Source organism: Lemur catta, chromosome 23, assembly GCF_020740605.2.
Source record: "Lemur catta isolate mLemCat1 chromosome 23, mLemCat1.pri, whole genome shotgun sequence".
NCBI classification, from domain to species: Eukaryota; Metazoa; Chordata; class Mammalia; order Primates; family Lemuridae; genus Lemur; species Lemur catta.
The window spans coordinates 10,059,816-10,085,084 of record NC_059150.1 but is presented as its reverse complement, the minus strand read 5'-3'; the positions used below and the strand labels follow the sequence as shown (position 1 = coordinate 10,085,084).

At 45.5% G+C, this 25,269-nt stretch overlaps 1 protein-coding gene across 2 annotated transcripts in view; it reads left to right on the top strand.

Moving 5' to 3' along the window:
• KCNH1 (potassium voltage-gated channel subfamily H member 1) overlaps nucleotides 1-25,269 on the top strand; it is a 289,657-nt gene that overhangs the window by 197,283 nt on the left and 67,105 nt on the right. For both annotated transcript variants that reach the window (XM_045536431.1, XM_045536430.1), the window contains exons 8-9: nucleotides 1,244-1,443; nucleotides 6,692-6,944. In XM_045536431.1, the coding sequence (XP_045392387.1) occupies nucleotides 1,244-1,443; nucleotides 6,692-6,944 (453 nt within the window). The remainder of the gene's footprint in view (nucleotides 1-1,243; nucleotides 1,444-6,691; nucleotides 6,945-25,269) is intronic.

Here is a 25,269-nt window from a genome sequence, read left to right as displayed (position 1 = left end):
GCCTTCTAATGTCTGTCAACTGTCTTGACACTTGACTCCAGGACAATTAACCGGAAGAGAAAATAACATTGAGGGGTCTCTGTGTACCAGCTGAGTATTCTGGGTACTTGCAGACAGTATCTCATTTAATTCTGCCCACGACCCAGGGAAGTGAGCAGGTATTTTCTTCTTCTTTTTTTTTTTTTGGTTAGATGGAGAAAAACAGAGGGAAAATGAATTTTTGCCTCTGGCCACACAGTTCTAAGCAGCTGAATTGGAATTTGAACCCAGGAGGGTATAACTCTGAAGCCTCCTTCTTTCTTTCCTTATCAAGAGATAATACTGTGGGTGCGGAAGTCGCTGGGTTCACCTGTATGGATTTGCTGGGCTGCCCTTAACATAGAAAGCAGAAAATTCAACTTCTGAACTCTCTCTCTGTCTTTGTAGACCCTATTTGCTCTATTTCATTAATGACTTGGAAGTGAGAGAGTGTCTCTGGACCACTCTGAGCTCTCAGTGCCAGTGTTGTGTGTGTTAATGACCCCCCCGCTCCCGGCCTATCCCCCGCACGGCCACCAGTGCGGCTCCCTGATTTAATGAGCAGTTCGTCCTAAGCAGATGGCCGGCTGCGGGGAATCAAGGATCATAAGACTGGAGATTTTCTTTTAAGGGAAATTCATATAACAAGAGTCTTTTTTATTTTTTGGCAAAACAATGGAATTGAGTCTCCTTAAAATAAGCAGCAGTAAAGTATAATCTTAATATGAATAGCTATTATGCTATCTGGTTTAAAAGCAAGGCTTGGAAAGGGCTTCTATTTCCACAGTGTTTCTGTTGGTACCTGTGAGACCAAGGGGAGGCAGGGTAGCCAAGGTGGGAGTAGAGTTGAAGGATGGGAGAGGAGATGAGAGAGAGAGAATTGCTACTGTCTATATTTAGAAAAGATGCTTTTATTAGATAAGCCACTGTTTCTTTTTGATCTGTCTATCCCTATTCTGGAAAAAGTAATCAGTGAATAATTCATCCAGCCCTAATGATGAAAATGAGTTAAAACCAACATTTATGTCCATACAGTTGACCCTTTGTCTCCACTCCCCAAAGGCTCCAGGTGTGAGGTTCTCCTGACAAGGGTCAGGACAGTCTGCACTGGGGAGGGGGTGGCTCTGGCCATTGGCCTGCTCTGGACAAGTTGGACATCCTCGGACCCTGACTCAGGGACCACTCATGTGCTGTTTCTTCTCCTGCTCCTCCTCCTCACCTCTAGCACTTCTCTATGCCACCATCTTTGGGAATGTGACGACCATTTTCCAACAGATGTACGCCAACACCAACAGGTACCATGAGATGCTCAACAGCGTCCGGGACTTCCTGAAACTCTATCAGGTGCCGAAAGGATTGAGCGAGCGAGTCATGGATTATATCGTGTCCACGTGGTCCATGTCCAGAGGCATTGACACAGAGAAGGTAAGGAGGGCAAGGAGCTCCGGTAAACCACTGGTCTCTCGCCTTTCCCTGCGGGGGCTGGGCCTCTCCTAGGGCAGTGCTTCTCAAACCTGGCCGTGCCCAGAATTCACCTAGGAGGTTCTGGATTCCCGGGTCCTACCTCCAGAGGTGTTGATTGCTTCCAGATAAGCCTTACCCCAAGACCAGCAATGAGGAGACATTATTTAAGAAATTGGAAGGGCAGGGTATGTCTCCTGGAAAAGAGAGAAACTAGAAGTTGAACTGTCCAGGGAAGAATTTCTCAAAGTTGGATGATGGTAAGAATCAAGTCCATGATTAGAGCAGGGTGATTAGTATTCCTGATTTTGCTTTTGCCCCGGCTCCAGTAATAGTGGCACAGCACTACTACTGATCTGGTCTTTATTCAAACTTTTGTTATTTTGTTCATTATAGATTTCTTTGCATGAACTTTAATTTTTAAAAAAAGAACTTGCATCAAACTATGATTCATTTTGATTACTGAGTTTTTTGTCATCCCTTAAATTATGTGCCTGAGGCTGATACCTCACTCATCTCACTCAAATCTTGACCCTGATACCAGAATCCCTACCTCCATCCCAGATCTATGGAATGAGAACTTGGGGGAGATGAGGGGGACTTTTAACAAGTACCCGTGTCATCCCATTTATCACACAAGTCAAGGAAACACCAATCAAGGGTTTATGTCTTAATTGTTCATTGACTTGATCAGAGTGTCAGTTAGGTACCTCTCTTGGCATGTTTTCCGACCTGTAAAATGGAGGGGGTGATAAATCCCTATGCATTTCAATGAAGTGAAGAAAATTGGTGGTACTGGAAATAATAGAAAAAAGATACAATGGACTTTCTATTATTCATTCATGAGTTATCTTCTTTGTATATTTTCTGTAAGCAAATATTTAATCCCAGATCCATTTTTCTCTGCTTCTCAGTCTTTTCACTCCACTTTCCTTCCTTTAGCACTAATGCTGATTCCTTTCACTATTAGAATGAGGAAAACAGAAAGATAACACTGTTGCAGAAATACCTACTGACACATTCAAAACCAACTTCAAGTGGCTTTGGGATCAGTTATCCATGTTCCTGTCTTCCTCCATTAGAATAGGCGATTGAGAGCTGACAATTTAAAAGGAAAAATTGAATGAATTTAACTGATCCTCAACTTCAAGGCAGTGTTACTTTGATTTTGTTGGCTATCTGCCATGACAACAATCACAGTGTCACCACAGCCCCAGCTACCATTTCTTGAACGTGCATCAAGAACCGATATTTCTTGCATTTCCCCTACATGCCTGGGCCTGTACTAGTGCCTCATTTAGGCTCCACAAGAGCTCTGGGAGGCAGCACTTGTTAGCCTGTTGAGAGGATAAGGATGAGAGGGCCTAATTGTCCCTGGTCACGGAGCAAAGAATGGCAAAACCAGGATTTGAATATAGTTTTGTCTGACTTCAAAGCTTGTGCTTCTCCTACTATTACTTTTTTAAAAAATTGAAAACACATGCTAGAGGGAAGAAGGATGAGTCCAAACAGGGTTGTTCTAATTTCTTAAGTAGGCAGGGCATCGGCTGGAACCGAACTTAGTCCCTGGCTTTGCCAATCACCTGCCCCAACTGCTCCTGTTATTTCTACTCTCCTCTCTCAACAATGCCTGTAGGTTCTATGGGTTCCTGGCAGCTGATGGAGCAGAAAGGAACTTTGATCTCGCTGCCCTGGGGCTCCTTTTCCCAGGCACCAGGATGCCTTTGTAAATCTGGTCGTCTGGAACGAAGCCCTTCCCCACCCGCTCTGCAGGGCCAGGCTGGGTGGCTGCCCGTGGGAGACAGCACCGTCAGCATTTGCCTCTCTTCCCCCCACCCCATGGTCTCACTTTCCTGGAGGGCTTTGGGGTTTGCCCCAGGTCCTGGTCCACATGGAAGAGGAATGGCCATGAAGTCAGCTGTGGCAACTCATTGCAGGGCCTGGCCTGGCTTGGGGCTGCTGTTCCTCCTGGCAGGGGCTTGTGACAGGCAACTGCTGGGGAGAGAACCAATCCTGTGGTCCCACCCTCTCCCTGGCTTCCCCTCCTCTCCATTCTAGGTCAGAATGGTCAGGGATGACCAGGGGAGCTGGGGGGTGGGCAGGGTACCAGTTTTAGAGGTAATTCATTCGTGATCTTGAGCACATCACTTGTCTCTCTGAGCCTCAGTTTCCGTGTCTGTAATACATGGAAACTAGATGACTTTTAAGAAAAGATGACCTCGAAGGCCCTTTTGGCAATGACCTGCTGGATTTCAAAGCCTCCCTCAGATGGCCTGCTGCTGCTATGATACCATCAAACATGAGAGCTCACACACGTTGAGCACTTATATGTGCCCGGCATTATGCCAGGTCTGCCCACACAACAGGTCATGGAATCCTCCGAACAATTCTATATTCAAGTTCAAAAATGAAGATTCTGGGAGAGGAGCTAAGTGTGGCTTTAGGTTCACACAACTAGTGAGTGCTGAGGCTGGGTCTTGAGTCCAGATCTGCCTGACCCTAAAGCCCCTTCTCTTTCACCCATCGCTCTGCCCTGCCCAGCCTGGGGGACGTCCATGAGCCTCCGTAGTGACATTTCCTCGAGGAACAGCAAGGATGGTCTCTCCTCAGAACCAAGCAGTGGGGAAGGCGCCCAGGAAGGCTGTGGGGTCTCAGGACTGGGACCCTCGCTCAGAGAGAGGAGCTCCAGACACCCTTCCCACCCCAGCGTAGAGCCAGCAGACGAACCATGGACACGGCGGACGTCTGTGACAGTCTGCAGCTTCCCCACCCCGGCTTCCCTCACCTCCGCACACTGTACTCTCCCTTGCTCCGGGAACAGTGCCCATGAGGAAAACATTGTCTCCATGCCAAGGCCTTGTTCTCCAGCAGCCTCTGCCGGCAAAGTCCAGTCCAGGGGAGACCAAATATTTCAAGGTGAACTCGCCTGGAGAGTAAATCTTGGTTCTGAACGACCAGGCACAACTGTGACATGACATGTGACATGTGAGTGTTCCCCACTCCCTGGCGATCTGCTTGGGGAGAAGAGGACCCAAATTAAAGCTGCATCTCTGCAGGAGTCTTGTTCTCAGTGAGCCTTGTGGAGGGAAGTACTTAGCAAGTGCTCTGCCCAAACGTTGACGTTCTGAATCTTCCTCTCTGCCTTGGTCAGTCTTCATCCTTATCTCCCAGAGAGCTGGCTCGCTTCCCGGGCATCCTGTGACCCCAGAGAAAGAAGACCGTGGCACGTGGAAGGAGGGGACCTGTGTTTACGGAATCTCCTGCTGGGGCCAAGCATCATCCTGGGCAGTATACCAGTAGATGTGATTTCATTTCATCCTCACAAGTCAGTGGCAGAAGTCTGCATTTTACAGGAGAAACCGAAGTGTCACCCGGAGGGGTAGGCGCTGGGGTTTCAAGTATTTGCCCTGTTTCCCCTGCTATGCCTCATGCATGACACGGGGCACCCGACAGGGTCAGGGATATGGGTGAAGCCATTGAGGACAAAGTGAGATTTGAACTGAGTTTTGAAGGAGGCTAAGGCACTTCCAAATTTGGGGGTGCACTCCAGATGCAGAGGCAAGTGGCTTGTGCTAAGGCGGAGAAGCAGGAGTGGGAAAGTACCCAGCACTTCAAGGAAACTGTCTTCACTGAACATGTTTGATTTTATGTCCCCAGCTTTGTTCACAAGCTAGGAAGGGAGAAAGGATTATTTAGAAACACTCTTGATGTCTCTGCAAAAGTTCATTGGATGGTGTCCTATTGTGTTACTTAATGCTTGCTATGGAAGGGGCATGCAATGGTTTTTTTGCAAAGATGTATTTCAGGGAAATATTTCTAACTCTAGAAAAACCTGGGAATTTTTTATTTCTTCAGGAGATGAGACTTGTGTGGCCTCCTGTGGTTCCCATTTTTGCTTGAATTCCGACACGCTGCCAAGATGCCTCAAGTCAAATTATAAGCCCTTTTGTTTGAGGCAGCTGGCTCGTCTGGGAAGTGGTTAGGATGTAACCTAGGCTCTGCTGTCAAGCTACCCAGTTTGAGATCCCAGCCCTTCCATTTCTTGGCTGGGCAACTTTGGGCAAGTTATTTATCTTCCTTGGGCCTCGGTTTTCTCATCTGTAAAATGATATAGTAACAGCACTTACATCATAGGGTTTATGTGAGAATTAAATTAGCTAATGCATATAACATTTAATGTAAAATCACAGCCCTTCCTAACCTTTCCTATGCTTGTTTCCTTCTTTACTCTCCTTAGCACTTACCACTAAATTTTATTTATTTTGCTTATTATTTGTCTCCTCCCACTAGATGGTAAGTTATACCAGGGCAGGGATTTTTATATTTCTCTTTTTTTCACTGTTGCATCCTCAGAGCCGAGAACGATGCCTGGTGTACCGTAAATATCAAATGAATGGATGATTCTAAAGGGCTTGGCAATGCCAGGCACACAGTACATGTTCAGCAAATGTTACTTTATATCTTTAAAAAAAAAATAACCCATATTCACTCCATCGGCAGATCATGTCAGTTCTACCTTCAGAGCATACTCTGAGTTTGACCACTTCTCACTGGCTCCACTGCCAGCATCCCGGTCTGAGTTCCCCTCACTCCCACCTGGACGATTCCAGGAGTGACCTGACTGGATCCCTTGACTCCACTGTTGCCACCCTACAGCTGGGGATCTCTCACCCCACTCGCTAGCTGTGATGAGCCTGTTACATCAGGTCATGCCACCCCCCTGCTCAAAAATCCTCCAGGGTTTCCCCATCACATTCACAATAAAATCAAAGACTTATCAGCCTAAAAGTCTCCCATGCTCAGTGTTCTCTCTGAACCTCATCTCCTGCCCCTTTGCCCTTATTCCTATTGGCTATTGCTCAGGTCCCTTTGTGTTTGCCATCCTACCAGAAGGTTCTTCTTTCATGTGGCTCACTATGACACAATTTTCAGGTGTCAGCTTAAATGTCACCTCCTAATGTACTGGTCTACGGGAGTCCCACATACTCTCAGCCCCGACTCTCAGACCCCTGTCCTGAGCATTTAGCACAGATTTTTTTGGACACTGCCTGTCTCTCCCATAAGACTGTAAGCCCCATGAGGGCAGGTGCTCTGGCTGGAAGAGCACAGTCTGGCCTGGTGAGTGTGTTGCTTCTGCCCCTGCGGAGCTGAGGGAAGTGGGCTATTGGTCACAGTAAGGACCCTCATACTGTTTCTTCCTGTGCCTGGCCAGGTCCTGCAGATCTGCCCCAAGGACATGAGAGCTGACATCTGTGTACACCTGAACCGCAAGGTGTTCAAGGAGCACCCAGCCTTCCGGCTGGCCAGCGATGGCTGCCTGCGGGCGCTGGCTATGGAGTTCCAGACGGTGCACTGCGCCCCGGGGGACCTCATCTACCACGCAGGAGAGAGTGTTGACAGCCTCTGCTTTGTGGTCTCCGGCTCGCTGGAGGTGATCCAGGATGATGAGGTGGTGGCCATCCTAGGTAGGTGTTGCCTTTGCCGGATGGACACCTTCTGCTACCTGGGGTTGGCTTAGCTACTGGGCAGCTCAGTGCCGCTGCCACCTTCAACCAGAGATTGCTCCAAGGGCAAGGCTATTGTTGGAGGGCCATCCACTCATCTGTCCAACAAACAAATATTTGAGTGCCTGTTTTGTGCCATTTGCTGTTTGAGGCGCTTGAGGTGTTTCAATGACAAAAGTGCATTTTGTCCTCAAAGGGCTCCCTGACTAGTAGAGGAGAACAAATAAACATTTACAAAACAGAGGAAGGGGCATCTAATCTAGTATTCAAGTGGGAAAGGTTCCTGTACCTGTACTGAAACCTAAATTGAGAATAAGTTAACATAGAGAAGAGAAGAGATGAAGGAATATTCTAAGAGGGGATAATGCACAAAATCCCAGCAGAGAGAGAGAGAGAGAGAGAGAGAGGGAGGGAGAAATGACTCATTTGGGGAACTGCAAATTATTCGCTGTGGCTGGAGCACACAGAACAAGAAGGGACATGGCGAGAGATGAGGGTGGGGAGAGCTAAGCACTAGGCAGATCGTGGCAGCCTCTAGAAATCGTGTTAAGGGACTTGGACTTTATTTGGGGGAGCCAAAGCAGGAGAGAGACACGATCAGATTTGTACTTTAAAAAGATGACAGTAGCTGTAGCTTGGAGGGTGGATTGAAGGCAAGAGGGGGAGGGGCAGGGAGACCAGGTTACAGACATGTCATCTAGGGACAAGCTGATGGTGGCCTGAACTACTGTTGTGGTAGGCCGATGGAGGGAAGCAGATGGAGTTGAGGTATTTAAGAAGTAGAATCACCAGAACCTCATGACAGATATGCTGTAGGGGAAGAAGGAGAAGTCAACGAGGACCGTAGGGTTTCTCACATGGATGACAGGGAAGCTGGTACACCACACCAGTAATAGGGGACATGGGAAGAGGAGCAGGGACCTGGGGGGACATGTTGGCATTTGGGATGGTTGAGCATCAGTGGCTTTTGAGAAATTCATCTGATTGCCTGGGATAACTACAGAGCAGATCTTTATTGGGGGCATGTCTTTCTTGGGCCAGCAAGCCATTATCATCATAATAACCACCATTTATGGTCATCTACTCTGTGCCAAGCATTTGTAATGCAGATTTTCATTTAATCCTTACAGTAATCCTATGAAATGGTTTTATCATCCCCTTTTTGTAGGTGAGACAATTAAGGCTCAGAAAGGTTAAGGAAATTTCTTCATGGCTGATGGAGTCCATGGAGCCAGCATCGTGGAGTCCTTCTGACTCCAAAACCTCTGCTTCAATCCATTGTGCAGCACTGCAGTCCTCATGACAGTGAATGTAGTGGGCTGGCCCCTTAAGTTGCCAAACACTGCTAGATATCATAGATGTGTGTTTTATCTTTTGCATATGATTTCTTAGGAAACTGAGGCAGAGAAAGATTAAGTTACACTGAAGTTAGAATTGAGATTCAAACTACATAAAGAGATAGATAGTATTATTTAAAAAAAAAAAAAAAAAAAAGCCCAAACTGTGTTCCTGCTTCACTGGAGTACGTGGTATGCAGCTCCCTTCTTGCTCCCCTGGCCCTGAGCCAACTGGCCTCCTTGATTACATTTTGCTCAAGCTAAACCGAGGATGATTTATATTCCTTCAACATATGCTGGCAGATGGTCAGAGAGAGACTGGGATACAGACTGGGTGGGGAACGGAGGCTGACCTCTTTGCTAAAATAAGTATTCTAGAGTCCATGGTGTCCATTAAACTCTGCAGACCAGAGTTCCTCCCTCCCTTGTCACCTTATCACAGAGAAGTGAGACTTTGACTGTGTATAAGGGATAGGACACATGAAGGTTAAAGCCATGGCTTTAGTATATCTGAAGGGAAAGGGCATTTATCACTACCTTTAATACTCATCAATGTCCTTGAGAAAGAGGACTTTCTGCTGCTAAGAGTTATTGGGACGCTTGCCTGGCTGAGGAGAAGAGTACGTCTCCACTCGTGAGCAATCCTTTGAATTCGAATTAGCCGTTTGGTGTAGGGTGACTTTCACCCATCTCCCCACTGATGACACAACCTTGCCTTTCCAAGGAATGTGGCCTGGTGACCAGCACCATCCTCCTTCCCTACCTATGTGCAGGGCATCCTTAACGACCCACCCTCAACAGCTACACTACTAGGAGTTGGTCTGGACCCCTAGACCAGACATGGAGGAATGACAGAGCTGAAGAAGGGGAAGAGAGACAACTACGTCCTGCACCCCTCTCCCTTCCCCTGAGCCTGGGCTTCTGGTGGGGAAGCAACCAAGGCTTGATTTAGTGTTGACTTACTTGGTCAATTGACTGCTTCTCTAAATCCAGCCCTCTGCCTCGGGCCCTCCTGGGCATCCTGCCTGCTCCAGTTAGCAATGTGGATGGGAGCTCTGAAATAGCTCCGCAGCTTTGGATTCAGAATGGTCGTTGCCCTCAAGCTGTCCAGACTAGAAAAAGCTTCTTCAATGTGTCCCAGGAGCCAGGTTGAGTCCAAAAAGTAGGTCCGAGCTCAATATCCTAAATAACCTGTCTCATTTCAAACGGCTCTTACTCTATAAAAGGACAAGATGACTCCTTTGAGCCAACATGACTTCTGGGCCAAGAGACGTAAGAGATTCCAAGCTATATGCTCCTTGGGAACTTAAGTTTAGAGTTTTGTTATTGTTGTTTTTCTCTAATGAGAATATCTTGCTCAATGAACTGAAATCAGTTTGTGCTTGCAAAGGCATCAAATGGGTATTGTAACTAGATCTTTATTGTCTGTTACTGCCCTTCAATTCAATCTACCTAAAATTTATTGAACACCTACTGTCTGTCAGTCACTTTCATAGAGGTGGGGACCTAGCATCTTTATGACATTAGTCCAGCATCCAAGGAGTTGGTGTAAGTGGAGGGAACTGACAACAGAGAGATATAACCATCACCCTGCATGATGAGCACTGCCACAGAGAGAATGCAGGTGTTGCAGAGGGTCTCTCGAGCAGCTATTGTGTATCCAGTGCTCCAAAGAGGATGGAAAATATCCAAGGAATCCTTAGTTATCACAAGCAGAAGGCTTTAGAAAAAAGGCCAGAGCTCGTCCATCTCATTCTTTGGCTCTGTGGTCTCTTGTTATCAGTTCACTCATTTACATTCTGCTAATTTGCTTCCTCCTTCCAGTTCTAATATTCCACCCGCATTATGTTTAATTTTAGCACAAACTCCAAGAATGAGAAAAAAGGGTCAGTACTTATAACTGAGTATGTTTAGCATGTATTAAAAATAAAGTCCTTTCTAATGAAAGTCTTCCAAACAAGAGTGGTTTTCAAACTTTTGTGACTGCAACCCACCATGTGAAATGCATATTACATTGCAAACTAATACACAGGTGCACACACAATTATACGTAAACCTCAGTACTTCTCTTGCTACATGAAATGCAACCTAGTGTTTTCTATTAGATTCTGTTCTCTTTCATTTAAAAAAAATTGAGTGTCATGACCCACTAAATTGCTTTCCTGACCCGATTGCAGCCTACAGTTTAAAACATGGTCCCACAAACCTAGCAATATTCTCTGAGGACAGAGAGATGCCAGAAATCTCTTAGGATCTCTTTCCCTCTGCTGTTCTCTCTGCCTTAATTTTGACATGACATCCTCCCAATCTCCTTTTGGAATTCTCTTAGAAATCACTTAATGGCTTTTCAAATTTAGTTTCTTGGCTCCTCGAAATAAATTCAAGCTTTTGGCGTGTGCATTTTATTCATTTGATTTTTAAAAGTAATTTCCTTTTAATTTTTATAGGTATCAGCATAAAAGGGTATAGGTACCATTTTGCCCCTGCCCAAATGGCACTATTAACACCTGAATGTGAGCCGTTATCTTGGTATTCTTTTTACTGTTTGGCTCACCAGCTAGCGTCAGGGCTGTGCTTAAGTGTGTTGAGTATCTCCCTGTGTTTCTGTCTTATAAGTGCAGTATTGATACGATCTTGTTTCACTGTAATGTAGTGTCCCTGTAGTAACTTTTGTGGGTTTTGCATTTTAATCTTGGGTCATTTTGTGTCTTTTTTCCCCCTCTTTTTTCCATTCTGTTGGGCGAAACAGAAGTCCTGTGGCCAGACTGCATCAAGTAGTGGCAAGAGCCCTGGACCTGGAGCTGCAGACTGAACTGTAGCCCTGGTTATGCACTGATTCCTTACAGGAGTTGCCACTGAGTGGTCCAGAGTCTCCCAAGGCCTCCTACATTTCTCCTAAGCCCATTGTACTGTATCAATTGTGCGTTTACTCACCTTTCTCTCCTGTGAGCCCCAGGCCCTTTAATTTTGCATTTCCAGCATCTAGCACATGGCCCAGCACAGGGAGGCACCGGGAATGGAATGGAATTGAAAGGAAGGCAGGCTGGGCTGTGAAGGGCCCTCCAGTCCAGAGTGAGACTTCATCTTGTGGGGATGAGGTGCCCAGAGAGAGGTTTAGAGAGGGAAGTGACAGGAAGATTTGGGTCCCACAAATACAGAGGCAGGGATACTAGCAGGGAGGCTCAGGAGAAACAGTGAAGCCTTGAGTAAGGCAATGGAAGAAGAGCCAGAGTGCAGAGATAACAGGGAGGAGGAGCTGCCAGATGGGGGAGGTGAGGAGGGGGGATAGTTTCCAACAGGGCCAGAGCAGAAGGAGGGAGGAAAATGGGTGTATTTTGTTGAGTTTGCAGTGTCCTTTTAGAACAGATCCAGGCCTGGCTCTCAACTAGAGGAAACTCTTCGCAATTTGTGGATGGGCCAGAGCCTGTCCACAGAGGGGAAGTAGAGTAGCCGCGGGGAAGGTGGATGAGCAGCCCTGGCTCACATGGCACAGATCCTACCTGAAGTCCTGTCGCTATTGAATTAGGATTTACATGTCCACTCTCTCTTAAAGCATAGGCAAAGGCGTGAATACTTGTTCACATATGAAATCTTTTTTTTTAATGGAACACCTCCCCCTACTCACCGTTCCTAATTTGGAAGCCACTCTTATCTTTGCTTAGTGAGCTTCTTGGGTCCATGGATCTTGTTTGGATATTAATGCAGCATGTATTTATTTAGCAATGTCACAGCATAACATGGTATTCGTTTCTTTAGAGGTACAGAGAAAATCCTTGCTTGGAGGAATGTTCTGTCACATTTGGTGAGACAACTGCATGGTTAGTGACAATAAATAACATAGGTGCTCCTTTCTGTAGACTTTCTAGAGTGAGCAGGGAAATGTTCACAGAGGAGTAGAAGCTGAACTGGGCTTGGAAGGACCAGTAAAATTTTGTAGGCTGAATTTTGAAGTGGGAAGTGCCGCATGAGCCTCTAGAGGCATTAGACGTGGGGAATGTGTGTGGCATGTTCAGGGACCAGTTGAACAGAGCAGACTTTTTATGTAGCCAGGGATTCACAATTTTAGTGAGCACAAGACTCAGCTGGGAAGTTTGTTCACGATGCCAGGTCACAGCTGCTCTGCATAGATTCTGATCTGTAGCTCTAGCGCGGAGCCTTGGAGTCTTCATTGCTAACAAGCCCCAGAAGTGATAGCACGCAGGCGGTTAGAGGACTACACTGTGAGAAACGTGACTTTAGGCAGTCACTTCTGAAGGTTTTCGTGGGATGGAGAGAGACGATGAATGCGGGGAAGGTAGTAGGGCAGGGAAGCACTGGGTAGGGGACCTTTTATTCCATTCACTTAAACTATATGAAATTGCCAATCTTCAACTTTTTTGACCTACCAAATGATAAGATAAACTTCCTAGTGATCTATATAAGAGGCAGTGAGGGCCTAGCATAGGGTGATGGCTCTGTGAAGATGGAGTCAGGGTTTGGACAGAGGAGGGAGGGCATTCTAGATGGAAAGGATGGTGTGAGGTGAGGCCGGGGGAAGGACAGTGTGGGGAGAGTGTTTACTGACCATAAGAAACTCCGTGAGCTAGAGCTGAGAGTCCTATAGGGCAGCAATGGTTATGGCACTGGGGAGGCCTGTTAGGGCCGATCTGTGGATGGTTGAAATGCCAGCATGAGGAACCAGGCAGTGGGAAACCGCTGAAGGTGCTGAGTAAAGTATGACACCCTTAAAGCTGTGATTTGTAAGGATTAATGGACTGGACAGAGAGGCCATTGGGTAACTATGGCTTATAGTGCACACGAGGAGTAGTAAAGCACAGGCAGTAAAAGAGGAGACAAGAGCCAGGGTTGCCAAATAAAATACACGATGCCCACTTACATTTGAATTCCATGTAAATAGCAAACAATTTTTGGCATCAGTGTTACTCAGATATTTTGTGGGACATGCTTATGGAGTAAAGTTATTAATTTGTCTGAAATTCCGTTTTACCTGGGCAATCCTGTATTTTTATTTGCTAAATGTGCCAAACATGTTTGGGAGCGACAGGTGGATGAAACATCATGAAGGAGAGTCTGTGAGGTTGTAAATAATTGATGTGGGGAGCAAACGGGGGTGAGAGAGGTGATTCTGTTGTCTGGGGAGTGGGGAAATGGAGGCTCTTTGGTAGGGGCTAAGTCAGGGTGCAGAAGCAGTGAGAGAGAAAGTGGTGGGCTTCAGTTTGACTTGTTGCATTTAATAGGGGATCCAAATGGAGGGTCCACCAGTTACTCAGACCCTCTGGGTCTGGAACTGGGAAAAGAAGCCACAGCTTATGGCAGAGATTTAGGATTCAGAGGAAGGAGTATGAAATAGAAAAAAGAAAGAAAGAAAGACACAGAGAAAACATATGAATGTTTTTCTAAGTGACCAAGTGTTTCACGGCATTTAAAATGGGAAAGCTGGGCACAGTGGTGCGCGCCTGTAGTCCCAGCTACTCAAGAGGCTGAGGCAAGAGGATTGCTTGAGCCCAGGAGTTCAAGGCTGCAGTGCACTATGACTTCACCTGTGTCAGCCTGGGCAACATAGCAAGACCCCATCTCTTAAAAATAAAAAAGAAATGCAAGTATAGCCATTCAAAATGCTCATAAGGGATTATAAATTATGTTAGTAATTTTTATGATAAGCAAAGTAAGTTAAATACAATTTTTAAATGCAATATGATCTTAGTTATGTGAAGGAAAAAATCATTTATAGATAAAAGCCTATAAGCATCTTCACCAACATATTATAGTGCATGTCTTGTTTGTGAGCTATAGGAGATTTTAATTCCTTTTTTATATTTGTGTGTCTTTCAAGCCTTCCTTAAAAGAGCACATGCTACTTTCAAAGTGAAGAAAAAAATTGTTTTAATTTTCAAGTAGGTATTGAGAGAGAGTTAGCATTATTTCGAGTTTCACATATCCTTTTGGTTATTATTAGGATATAATTTTAAAAAATGATTTTATTATTCAAATAGGTGTCTTGACAGCATTTTTTTACTGATCCAATCAGGAAAAAAAATGACATTTATTTTTCTATCCACTACCCAACCCCTCCTTCTAACAGTTCTTGAAGAGGAGGATGGCCAGGCAATGAAAATAGAATGACTTATCTAACAAAGGTCTAAAACAACAAGAACTTTGTGTAAACCCTCGTTATCTTAGTGATGGAGAAGCTAAGTCCCTCGCAAAGATGCTTCCTGAGATCCTTGTGGGCTGAGGGGTGGAGGGGGGCCCCACCGTGCTGCCATTACTGTGCTGCATTGCTCCACACTGCTCTGGGGATTTGGTGAAGTCGCTGGGTGAATGTGACTGCCTCTTGCCATATAATAATGGTGTTTGCTCACACTCAGCACATGGGGAAGAGGCTTTGTTTAAGTGTCTCTCTAAACACACCAACCAAGCATTAATATTCATATCGCTGTTCCATCATCCAAAGCAATTACATTACAGCCACACTTTTTGCAAGGAGTTATAGTGCTAGAACTTGAGAAATGCAAAAGCACTTGTATCAGGTAATGCATGCATTATCTGATTGAAAGGTTGGGGGTGGAGTCCAAGTGCTCTTTCCTAATTCTGTTTTTGCTTAAGCAATTTAAAAAATTGGTTTGCAGTCCCAGAAGACACTAGCAGTTAGGAGAGTTGATCAATCCTTCTAAAGGAAATTCTCATAACTTCAGTGTCCAAAGGGATTGGTTGAATCATAAATTATGATAAATCAAGGTAGTTGTTTTCATGATGATATGAAGTTTTATTGGCATGCAAAATATCTCATATATAATTTTAAGTGGTAAAAAAGGAATATATAGCATGCTCTCTCTCTCTCTACATATATATATGCATATATATACACACACATGTGTATATATATAGTAACCTCAACTACATAAAAATGCATATATAAGTGGAAAACAGATGGAAAGTGTACCAAAATGTTAACTGATGTTTTCTGGATGACAGACTTTAGAATAATTTTTATTGTCTATTTTTTCAATATATTTAAATTACTTTCTACAATTCACTTATATTCTTTTATAAATAACCAGAAGGGGAAAAAATAAAGTCAATTTTCATTTCTCATCTGTAGCAATCTTGGAAAATTGTCCCCCGCTTTCAGTGGAAGCTCTGTGATCTGTTTGCTTGGTGGAGAAATACCAGCTAATTTAATCTGATCTAATTGCAGTTGTGAAGGAGAATTGTCATGTTTCCAAGCCATTGCTTAGACTTAACCTTCTATGGCTGAGCCCCCATTCAGACAGAGGTGCCAGCCTTGTTTGCTCATGCTCAGCAAAGTCCCCACAAGGAAGGCTGGTGACCTATATTTGGGTCAAGTTTTAATACTTCTAAAGAGAACATTTGTGTCATAGGGCAATTTCTAACATGCATTATCTTTATCTCTTCGTTTTAAATTTGTAAATTCTCAGCTGAGCATTAAGCTGGATGACAGTGAATTACAGGAGTGTTTCTGAGCAGATCAGCAAATTCCTTTCTTCCTGAGTGAGGTGGACAACGTAGCTACCTGAGGATACCCAGGTTATTACACCTGGACTGGGGACCAATCCTCTCTCCTCAAAGTCATCCAGCCTGAGACATTCTCAGTCTGTCATATGCTGCCCACCTTACATTGTTCCTCTCAGACTCATCTTTTCATTGATGTCTTCATGTATTCATTCCATAAACGTGCCAGGTACAGTGCTAAGGGTTGGAGATACAACAGTGACACAAACAGACGTACCTTTCCCAGAGCTGACCTTCTCATTGAGGAGACAGACAAGTAAATATGCATTTTGTAGCATAATACCAGGAGTTGTAATAGAATTAAGAGCAGAATAGTGTGAGGGCTTATATGACGGGCATCTAATCCAGCCCAGCCAGGAGAAGTCAAGGAGGGTGATGTCTGAGCTGAATCCCACTGAGGGCCATGGTGGGTGGCAAAGGAATATTCCAGAATGAGTGTTCCAGTTATTATTGTCTATAGTGAGAGCAGCATTAGGAGAGTATGAGAGTGAGGACAAGATTAGAGCAGCCTGAGGAATGAAGAGGAGTGGGCATTGGGTTCAGGGGGGCTTAACAAGCCACATACATCTCCCCAGAGTTCAGAACTGAGACAGACAGTAAGTACAACAGGTATAGGTCAAAACATCACCTTTTGCTTTCCAGATAGACCTAATATTGGAGAATTTGTATGCTTTGTATTTGCATCCGAGAAGTCTTCTCAGTATCGAGGCCCAGAATCAGACCCACCCCCTGGTGCTGACCAGCACAAGCCTGCCCCTACGGGTCAACTCCATGCATCTGGCTCGGAGGGTTAGAAGAACATGCTTCCTGCAGGAGTTTGCTCCTGAGGAGAGAGCAGGGAGTTGGCCGACATGTGAGCAGATTGTCCTTCCAAACTCAGAGTCAGATGAAGGGAAGGGGAGGTTAAGGGAATGATGCAACTGGAACCACCTTCCCGCGGAAGGAAATACCAGGAATAGGGACATATTATTCCCCCTAAACATTAAAAACAAAGAAACAGCGTAGATAAGACTACCAAGAAGTTTAGCTGATAAAGGAAAGTGAATATAGCCCAAACCAGCTATCTTCATTCTCAACCATCCAACATTTTTTCCTGCTGTTTGGAAAAATCCTCTCTCTCTCTTTCACATGTATCTAAATTCTCTGGCCTCACCACGTAAGGCCAGCCCCATTCCTGTCCTCTTTACGAAATGTCCGTAGTCCTGCCTAGCCCCTCTCCTGCATCTCGGTGTGACATTTTGTGGTGGTGGTTTTACACTTCAGTGTTACGCACGTGTGTAAGTTTTGTCTCATTACGTTGTGAGCCACTTGAGCATAGAGGTGATCTCATACGCTTCAGTGTCATCCCGCTCAGTCGCTAGAACCCTGCCTGAGCCATGATGGGTAAGGCCACCTTGCTGAACTGGGTTGAAATGTGTGCCGAGAGATGGTGAGGCGTAACCCCACTTTTAGGAACTTTCAGTCTCCCAGGTGCCTGAGAGAGAGAGTCAGGTGTGGTTCCCTAGAACCTGGCATAATCTTATGGGTTCTTATGTGGGTTCACTGACCAGACATGTGGCTGACGTGCCCAAGTGTCGTGTCACTACTGTAGAGATGGTTTGCAGAAGAGCATAACCATTGCTCTTCTTTGTACCAACCTCAAAAGAAAACAAATGTTGCTTGAACATCTCTGAGCTCTCTTACAAAACCTAAAATGCGACCAAACTTTTCTAGAAGTAGATGCCTCTCTAAGAAGTAGAGTGAAATGCAGGACTGTCCCCAGAGCCAGGGTCTTGTCAGCGTCTCTGCGGTCCCTGCTTTCTTTGTTGGCACAAGAAATCCAATAAAACATGTTGGCTAAGCACTCGGCACCCCGGCACAATCAGATACGACCTGGCACTTAGAGCTAAGGCTGTATTCCTACTCACAACTCGGGTGGGGAGGCAAGGTGATGAGATTTCCACTGTGTCTCTGTCTTTGATTTATGTTTTCACATCTGTAAACGTAGCAGATAAAACACGGTCACATACTGCCAGCGGCATTTATTTTTGCAAGAAGGATAAGAAGAGCTTTGTAGCTTTATTACAGATAAGAGATGGCAATATTTACGAGATGTCAAAAGTTTTTGCTTACCTACTCTGCCCCCTGCTCTCAGGCAATCCGAAGGAAATAGCTCTAAGTATATGTGGGAGAGTTTATTAATTATTCCATAAACTTGAATGACTGGACGTCGGCACTTTTGGGGTGAGGCTTGGAGCAGGGTCCCTGCCTGGTGCGTGAGCCTGGCATGCAGGGAGTCGTCAGCAGCCCTGGCCCTCTGTTCCACAGTCAGGGCTGGGCTGGGCAGTGGGTATTACCAAGGTGGATACCACTCTAGCTCCTGGATCTTTTGCTCTGAATGTGCTGCCAGAGTCTCCATCATCATGTTACTGCTCAGACCTTCAGGTACATGGAAGCCCATGCTCCTCCCTGGAGCAGGTGAAGAAAAGATCTATGGTCGACACATTGTAATGCCCCCCTGGACCATGGAGTTCTGAACTGGCTAGGATATGGGTTCAGCTGCTCCAACAAAATCCCAAAAGAATGGAAGCTTAGATAAGGTAGAAGCTTATTCTTCTCTTATGTAGCAGTCCAGGTATGAGAGGGCTGTTGTGGCAACCTTAGAGTATTGGGCACCTGGCCTCGTACTAGGGTGTTGCTTTACCCTAAAATAGATGATTCCCTCGGCCTCCTGGTCCAAGATAGCTCACAGACTCATCCCTGCCAGGAAGAAGAGGGGGGAAGAGGAAGAAGAAGGGCACAACATGATCCTTCCCTTTTAGGGCGTGACCTGCACTGCATACAACCCTTCTGCATACCTCCCTTAATCAGAGCTTAGACAAATGGCCACGCATAGCTGCAATGTAGTCTTTATTTTGGACACCTTTGTTCCTAGCTCAAAGTCATGGGTTCCATTTTTGCAGAGGAGAGAACTGATTTGGGGGAATAGTTGGAAGCCTGCCTAGGCCATAGCTCCTTAAGGTCAAAATTCTGCCTCCAATCTAGCCTATTGCCATCACCTAGCATGGTGCCCACCCAAGGCTGGTCTCACTGAACATGGATTGAAGTGCGAGAGGATGCAGGGGACAGCCCACTGGGAGCACTGGGGGGCTCTACTAGCTTGGGGGCCACACAGCGGTCACAGGCAGGCAGTGAGGCCTCTCTGGAACTCACTTTTCTCTCTTTAAAATGGGGCTGATAATCCCTGTGGAATTTGCTTCACGGGACTGTTGGGAGGACTCTTCTTTTACAGCAGCTACTATTTATTGAATACCTACTGTGTTCCAAGCACAGTGCTAAGTTCTTTGTTCACATTCTTTCATGGAAACCTCACAATAGCCCTGTGAGGTGGTGTCGTAGACTGTTCAGGCTGCTGTAGGAAAATACCAGAGGCGGAGTGGCTTATACACAGCAGAAATGTATTCCTCACGTTTCTGGAGACTGGGAAGTCCAAGGTCAAGGTCCCAGCAGATTTGGTGTCTGGTGCGGGTCTGCTTTCCGGTTCATAGCTGGTGCCTTCTCACTGTGTCCTCACATGGAGGACGGGGTGAGGGAGCTCTCTGGGGTTTCCTTTAGAAGGGCACTAATCTCAGTCATGACAGCCATACCTTCTGACCCAATCACCTCCCAAAGCTCCCACCTCCAAATACCACCATATTGGGTTTAGGATTAACATATGGATTTGGGGAGGTAGGGGTGGGGGACACAGATGTTCAGACCATAGCAGGTTGATATTGTTATCAACATTTTATAGCTGAGTAAATTGAGACTGGGAGAGGTTAGTAAGATGTTAAGTGCTTTTCATTTATTTGTGCATTTGACAACCATTGAGTGTCTGCCATGTGCCAGAGACGGTGCTGGGGGTGCAGCAGTGACAAGTATGGTGGGCGCTTCCAGAGGGAACATGGAATGTGCAGGGCACACGTAATGGGAGCTGCTCTGGTCAGGGCATCAGAGGGGACATGTGGGCGTATTTTGAAGGATGAGCAGGAGTTGTTCAAGGAGCGGGTTGAAGTGTCCGAGGCAGTGCTGGGAAAGCCCTGATGTGTGAGGGGAGCCAAACTTAGAGGGACTCTAAGAATCCCCGGGTGACTGGAGGGCAGAGAGGGAGGGAGAGAGGCAGGCAGGGGCCAGTGCAAGCCTCCAATGGGGTGGCCCTGGGCTTGCAGCCAGCTTGTCTGGCCCTGAAACTCATGTTGAAAGAGCGGATGATGAAGTTCTTGGCAAACATGCTGGGGGCGGGACTGGGGAGGAGCACACTGAGGCATATTCTCTTTTTGTCTTAGTCGTGTCTCTAAGAACCTACAAGGGGACCTGGATTTAACATACCTGGTACATAAGATGAACAGGTGGTCTGAGAACTGTTTGAGTCCTTGTCATTGTCCCCCTGAACTATCCAGTTCAGTGGGTGTGCAAACATTCTGCTTAGAGCTTGCCTGGAAAGATTAATCCAGCCCCCTTTATATGTCTCATAAGCAGAATCTTCGCAGGGCCAGGAGAGAGAAGGCCCCTCCCCAGAGCTCCCTCAGCTATTAGCATGTCACCATCCTGATGAAGTGAGTGAAAAGCCCCTCTTGTGCAGAAATGGCTTGAGGACAAAGGACTTTGTGATGCCCTAGGGAGGAGGAATAAAAGCAGTGGGGTGAGTGGAGAGGGGCAGCCCTCACTGCACTTCTTTCACTTCTTTCAGCCCCCCAGAGAAGCCCCTCAACAGAATAGTGGATCCAGATCTTTAAACAGCTACTCAACAAATTAGTGTTGGCCTCTTTCAGTGTACAGAGTATGGAAGGTGCTTAGGTGAGTTTGCAGCTGAATGAGGAAACCACGCACGCTCCTCAAACCATTACAAAATGTAAACCAGCAACACTCATCTCTACAGGTGAGTGAAGGAGCAGATAATTCAAAATATGGGGTGATTCAGAAGCTTCTGAATGACTTTCAGTTTTGCTAAGGAGCCTGATCCTTGTGCCTCAGGGCCTTTGCACATGCTATTCCTGCTACCTGGAATCATTTCCATCCTTCAGCTTTATGCTGGGTAACTTGAACTCATCCTTCAGGCCTTAGCTCAGACATCAAATCTTGGAAGACTTCCTTACCCCTTGAGCTTAAGCGGATACCCCTCCTCTACTCTCCCCTATTATAACCCTGAAAATGTCACACTCTCCTATGTCTCCATCTCTCACTGCATCAGTTGTTCTACTGTTATATCTCAGCCCCTAGGACAGTGCCTGGCGAAAGTTGTGTGAATGACTGAATGAGTTCTTTATAATTGGTTGGGTCTAGAAATAATGAGCTTAGCGGCATATAGTGATTTTAACTTCAGAATTGTTTTGCTAAGTAAAGGATACCACTATGAGTAGTCCTTGAGGGGCACATCATAAATAATAGTGGAGAGAAGCAGCCAGAAATTTCATTTTTTGCTCGCATGCCCCAGGCCGGCCAAGCTCACTCAGAACCTGTCTTTGAATAAACAGGGCGTTTTCTGGAGGGTTCCAGACTCAGTTGTAGGGTTCAGATCAGAATTGCTTCCTGGAGTTCTTTAACATTCAAGAAGGCTGTTTGATCCTTCCGAGGGCCCAGTTCTAGCACCTCTTGAATTCACCCTGGTTGCCCTGTTGGCCCCACCCCCCATTGGTACTCACCTCCCTGCAGCCTCCTCAAGTGGCCCTTCCAGCCTGTGCCCTTAACTAAACCAAACTGCCTGCAGGGGCTTGGTTTTCTCCCTGCTGTGCCCCCTGCAGAGATGGCCCCTCCCTGTCCCTGTGCCAGGGCAGCCCTGTGTCCCGCCTCCCACCTGTTTTATGAAGGTTCTTCAGTCCCATGCTCGTCCCCCGTAGCGCTGTTTCTGTCCACTGCAGAAGTGAAGGTTCAGTGAAGACAATTGAGAGGACGAGGAGGAGGAGGATTAATTATTACTGGGATGTTTGCCTGGAGTTTTAATTAGACTGTCTTTCCTTACTTCTGCCACCCCCCTTTTCTTTTCTCCAGCCCAGAACGTCTACTTAGAATGTTAGTATTTGAGAGACTTGGAACATTAGGTTTTAACATTATGCACCCTGAGCCTCGGTGTAATAAATAAATCAATGCACTGATTGCCTCCAGTAGTTTGCTAGCCGAGCGCGTTGGGGTACCTTTTGTTCTTGAGTGAATGATCATTGCACACACTAGCAAATGAGAGGCGAATGTGGGTGTAGTACTTGTCCGGGTTTCTGATTTGCAACCCTGACCTGGGAAGTCATTATTTCCAGTGATGTGTGGAACTTACGAGCAGCCTGCCAAATGCTCTGTATCCTTCCCTTTGACAGTTTTCCCAGGTTATATGTGTCACAAAAGCATTTCTCATTTGCCCGAATAGTCCTGGGTTTGTTTTGAGTCTGACAGGTCCTCTGACACCACATTCTTAAATCTCACTAACAGATAATTTGTACCCAAAATGCTTCCTTGACAGGAAGTGAAACTGTATGATTTTCAATTTGGGTTGAAAATCAAACTCGAGTTATGACAACACTGAGGCTCCCAGGCCCCACCGTTTAATCATGATTATCTTACCGTGAAATACTTTTTGTAGTAGGAACTACCCTCCATTTATTGTTTCTATCATAACCTTTGATTGGAAAACTTTTTACGATGGGAAGGTTGTCATTTCTAAAGATGTACTTATTTATTTCATGATGTGTTCCAACCACAATATGGTTGCCTTTTGTTTTGTGCAACAGGTATGCCCCTGAAGAGTTGTTTATAAACTGAATTTTTTTGATAAATTCATATGTTCAATGAACATGAGGTGCTATTATTTTACTTATTGAGTTCTTTTATAATTAAAAAACTACTCCCACATTTATTTGAGAAGTGTAATGCTCATATATTGGGTCTTGTTTAAATGGGGTAATCTTAATAAGAGTCAGGCAAGATTGTCAATTCATTTCTACTCCCAGTAGTTATAATTCATACCATGTTTCAACCCAGTAGGAGACTGCAGGTTTTGTAAGCTCTACAGTTTCTCACTGATATTCAAAATGTTTACCCAGGAAAATCTGCCCTTGTTAGAGCCCTCCTTCCTCTTTCTCATGTCATTCTCTCAGGGAAGGAAGTAGGGATGCCAGCTCAGAGCTGGCATGATTTGTGATGTTCTGCTGTAATATTAGGTAACCTATCAGGTAATTCTTCTTGAGTGTCTCAACCTAGAGCGCCATGCTTCTGTGAATTCTGGTTATCTATTGTGTAGCAAACCTCTCCTAAATTTAGTGGCTGAAGAAATTTATTTTTGTCTCTGACCATTCTGTGGGTTGTTTAGCTCAGCTGATTAGTTCTCACTTGTGCTTCCCACACGTGGTTGCCGGCAGATGTTGGCCGGGGCTGCTGTCATCTGAAGGCTGGATTGTGCCAGATGATGAACTGCCTGGCATGACTGGCAGTTGAGACTGTCAGCTGAGAGCTCAGCTGGGCTATGGACCAGAGTGTTTACATGGGACCCCCTATGTAGCTGCGCTTCTCACGTGTTGGTTGGGTCCCAGAGGGAAAGTCCCAAGAATGAGCGTTCTAAGAGATCAAGGCAGAAGCTGCAAGGCTTCTTATGACCTCGCCTCAAAATTCCAGAACGTCACTTCTGCCATATTCTGTTGATCAAGGCCAGTGACTACAGCCAGCCCAGATGCGAGGGGAAGGGAATTGGGCTTCACCTCTTGATGTGAGTTGCAGCATGTATTATAGTGGGGAAAAGAATGGATGGGGTCCATTTTTTAACTATCTGCCATAATGTTTCAGAGGAAGAGCATTCTCTAGCAGAATAAGATGACATAAATATGAAGGGCACAAGAATTGTGGGAAGTGGAGGGAAGTTATAGAATGCTTAATATGTAAATTGGCCAGCCTTGCTGGTTGGAACTCAGTGCTAGGGAGTATACAATGAACAAGCCTATTTCCATGGAAGCCAGTTAGAGTGCCTCAGACAGAAATGTTCCCCGCTACTCACCCCAGCCCTAAATTATCCCTCCCATATTACAGATGTTTGAAAAAAATAACTTGGTAAGGGGATCTAAATAGCACAGATTTAAAGAGATATTTACCTAGGAGCTACCCCAAGCATGTATCCTACTCACATTGAGTCAGTAAAACCGTCTTCATAAATTAGACCAAACACACAGAGAGCTGTGAATTAATGCATCCAGTACATTTGTCTTTCAGCTTACATTTTGGAGGTGCTTAAAGATGGCTGCGCCCATGGAATATCGTACATTTTTAAAGTAGATACTTTCTGATGTTTGAGAAAAAGTAAAGTTCTGTCCATGTGCTTGAAAGTATAATTGCCTCCTTAGCCTTGATTAAGAAAACAGCTGCCCTGTTAATCATACGGAGCTCCAGCTACCTGGATTCCAGCTGTGGAGCTTGGCTGATCCGGTGCATAGGCTGACAGTTCCCTTGAATACATTACTTTTCGCCCTTTGTAGCATTTTCCCCTTCCCCCAGCGTACTCCTCTCTGGCTCCCTGGGGATTCAAATTTGTGTTTATCTGTGCTGAAAATTTACAGGCAAGATAAACAACATTTTAAGCTATTTATAACCAGAGGCTGTGCCAGGAATGAATTAGGTTTTGCATTAGACATATGTTAAAATGTTGCTCACTGGGAAAGGTAGGAAGAATGTCCCTAGGTGTAGAAAGCAGATGTTTAGAGATGATGGGTAGAAGTTTGACCCAGAATATGGCCATGTGAGATTAGTACTTGCTTAGTTTGGGCTTCTGTAACAAAATACCGTAGACTGGGTCGCTGATAAACAACAGAAATTTATTTCTCACACTTCCGGAGCCCGGAAGTCTGAGATCACGTGCCAGCATGGTCAGGTTCTGGTGAGGGCCCTCTGCTGGGATGCAGACTGCCTACTTCTCGTTGTATCCTTACATAGTGGAAGGAGCACAAGAGAGCTCTTTGGGTTCCCTTTTATATAAGGGCATTAATTCCATTTGTGAAGACTCCACTCTCATGACTTAATTACCTCCCAAAAGTTCCACTTTCTGGTGTCATTGCACTGGAGGGTAGGGTTTCAACATACGCATCTGGTGGGGGACACAAACATTCAGTCCATAGCATTGATCTATTGACTTATTAAATGTATTCTTGTGGAGTGGTAGGAGATGCCATTTATGCAAGGCCCATATTTTTATACTCCCAGGAGGGTATTTGGCAAGGATAAGGGGCATACTTTGGAAGGAGGTATGGGAGAGAGGACGAGGAAGGAGGCACCATGCAAATATAAACCTTAAGGCAGATACTGTGTTACATGGAGGAATAAGACACACGAACTCTCGAGTTGGGAGACATATAATAAACCATATAAGACATATAAACAAACAGTATAATCACAGACTATGATTAGTGTTATAGAAAAGGGGGTGTCATAAA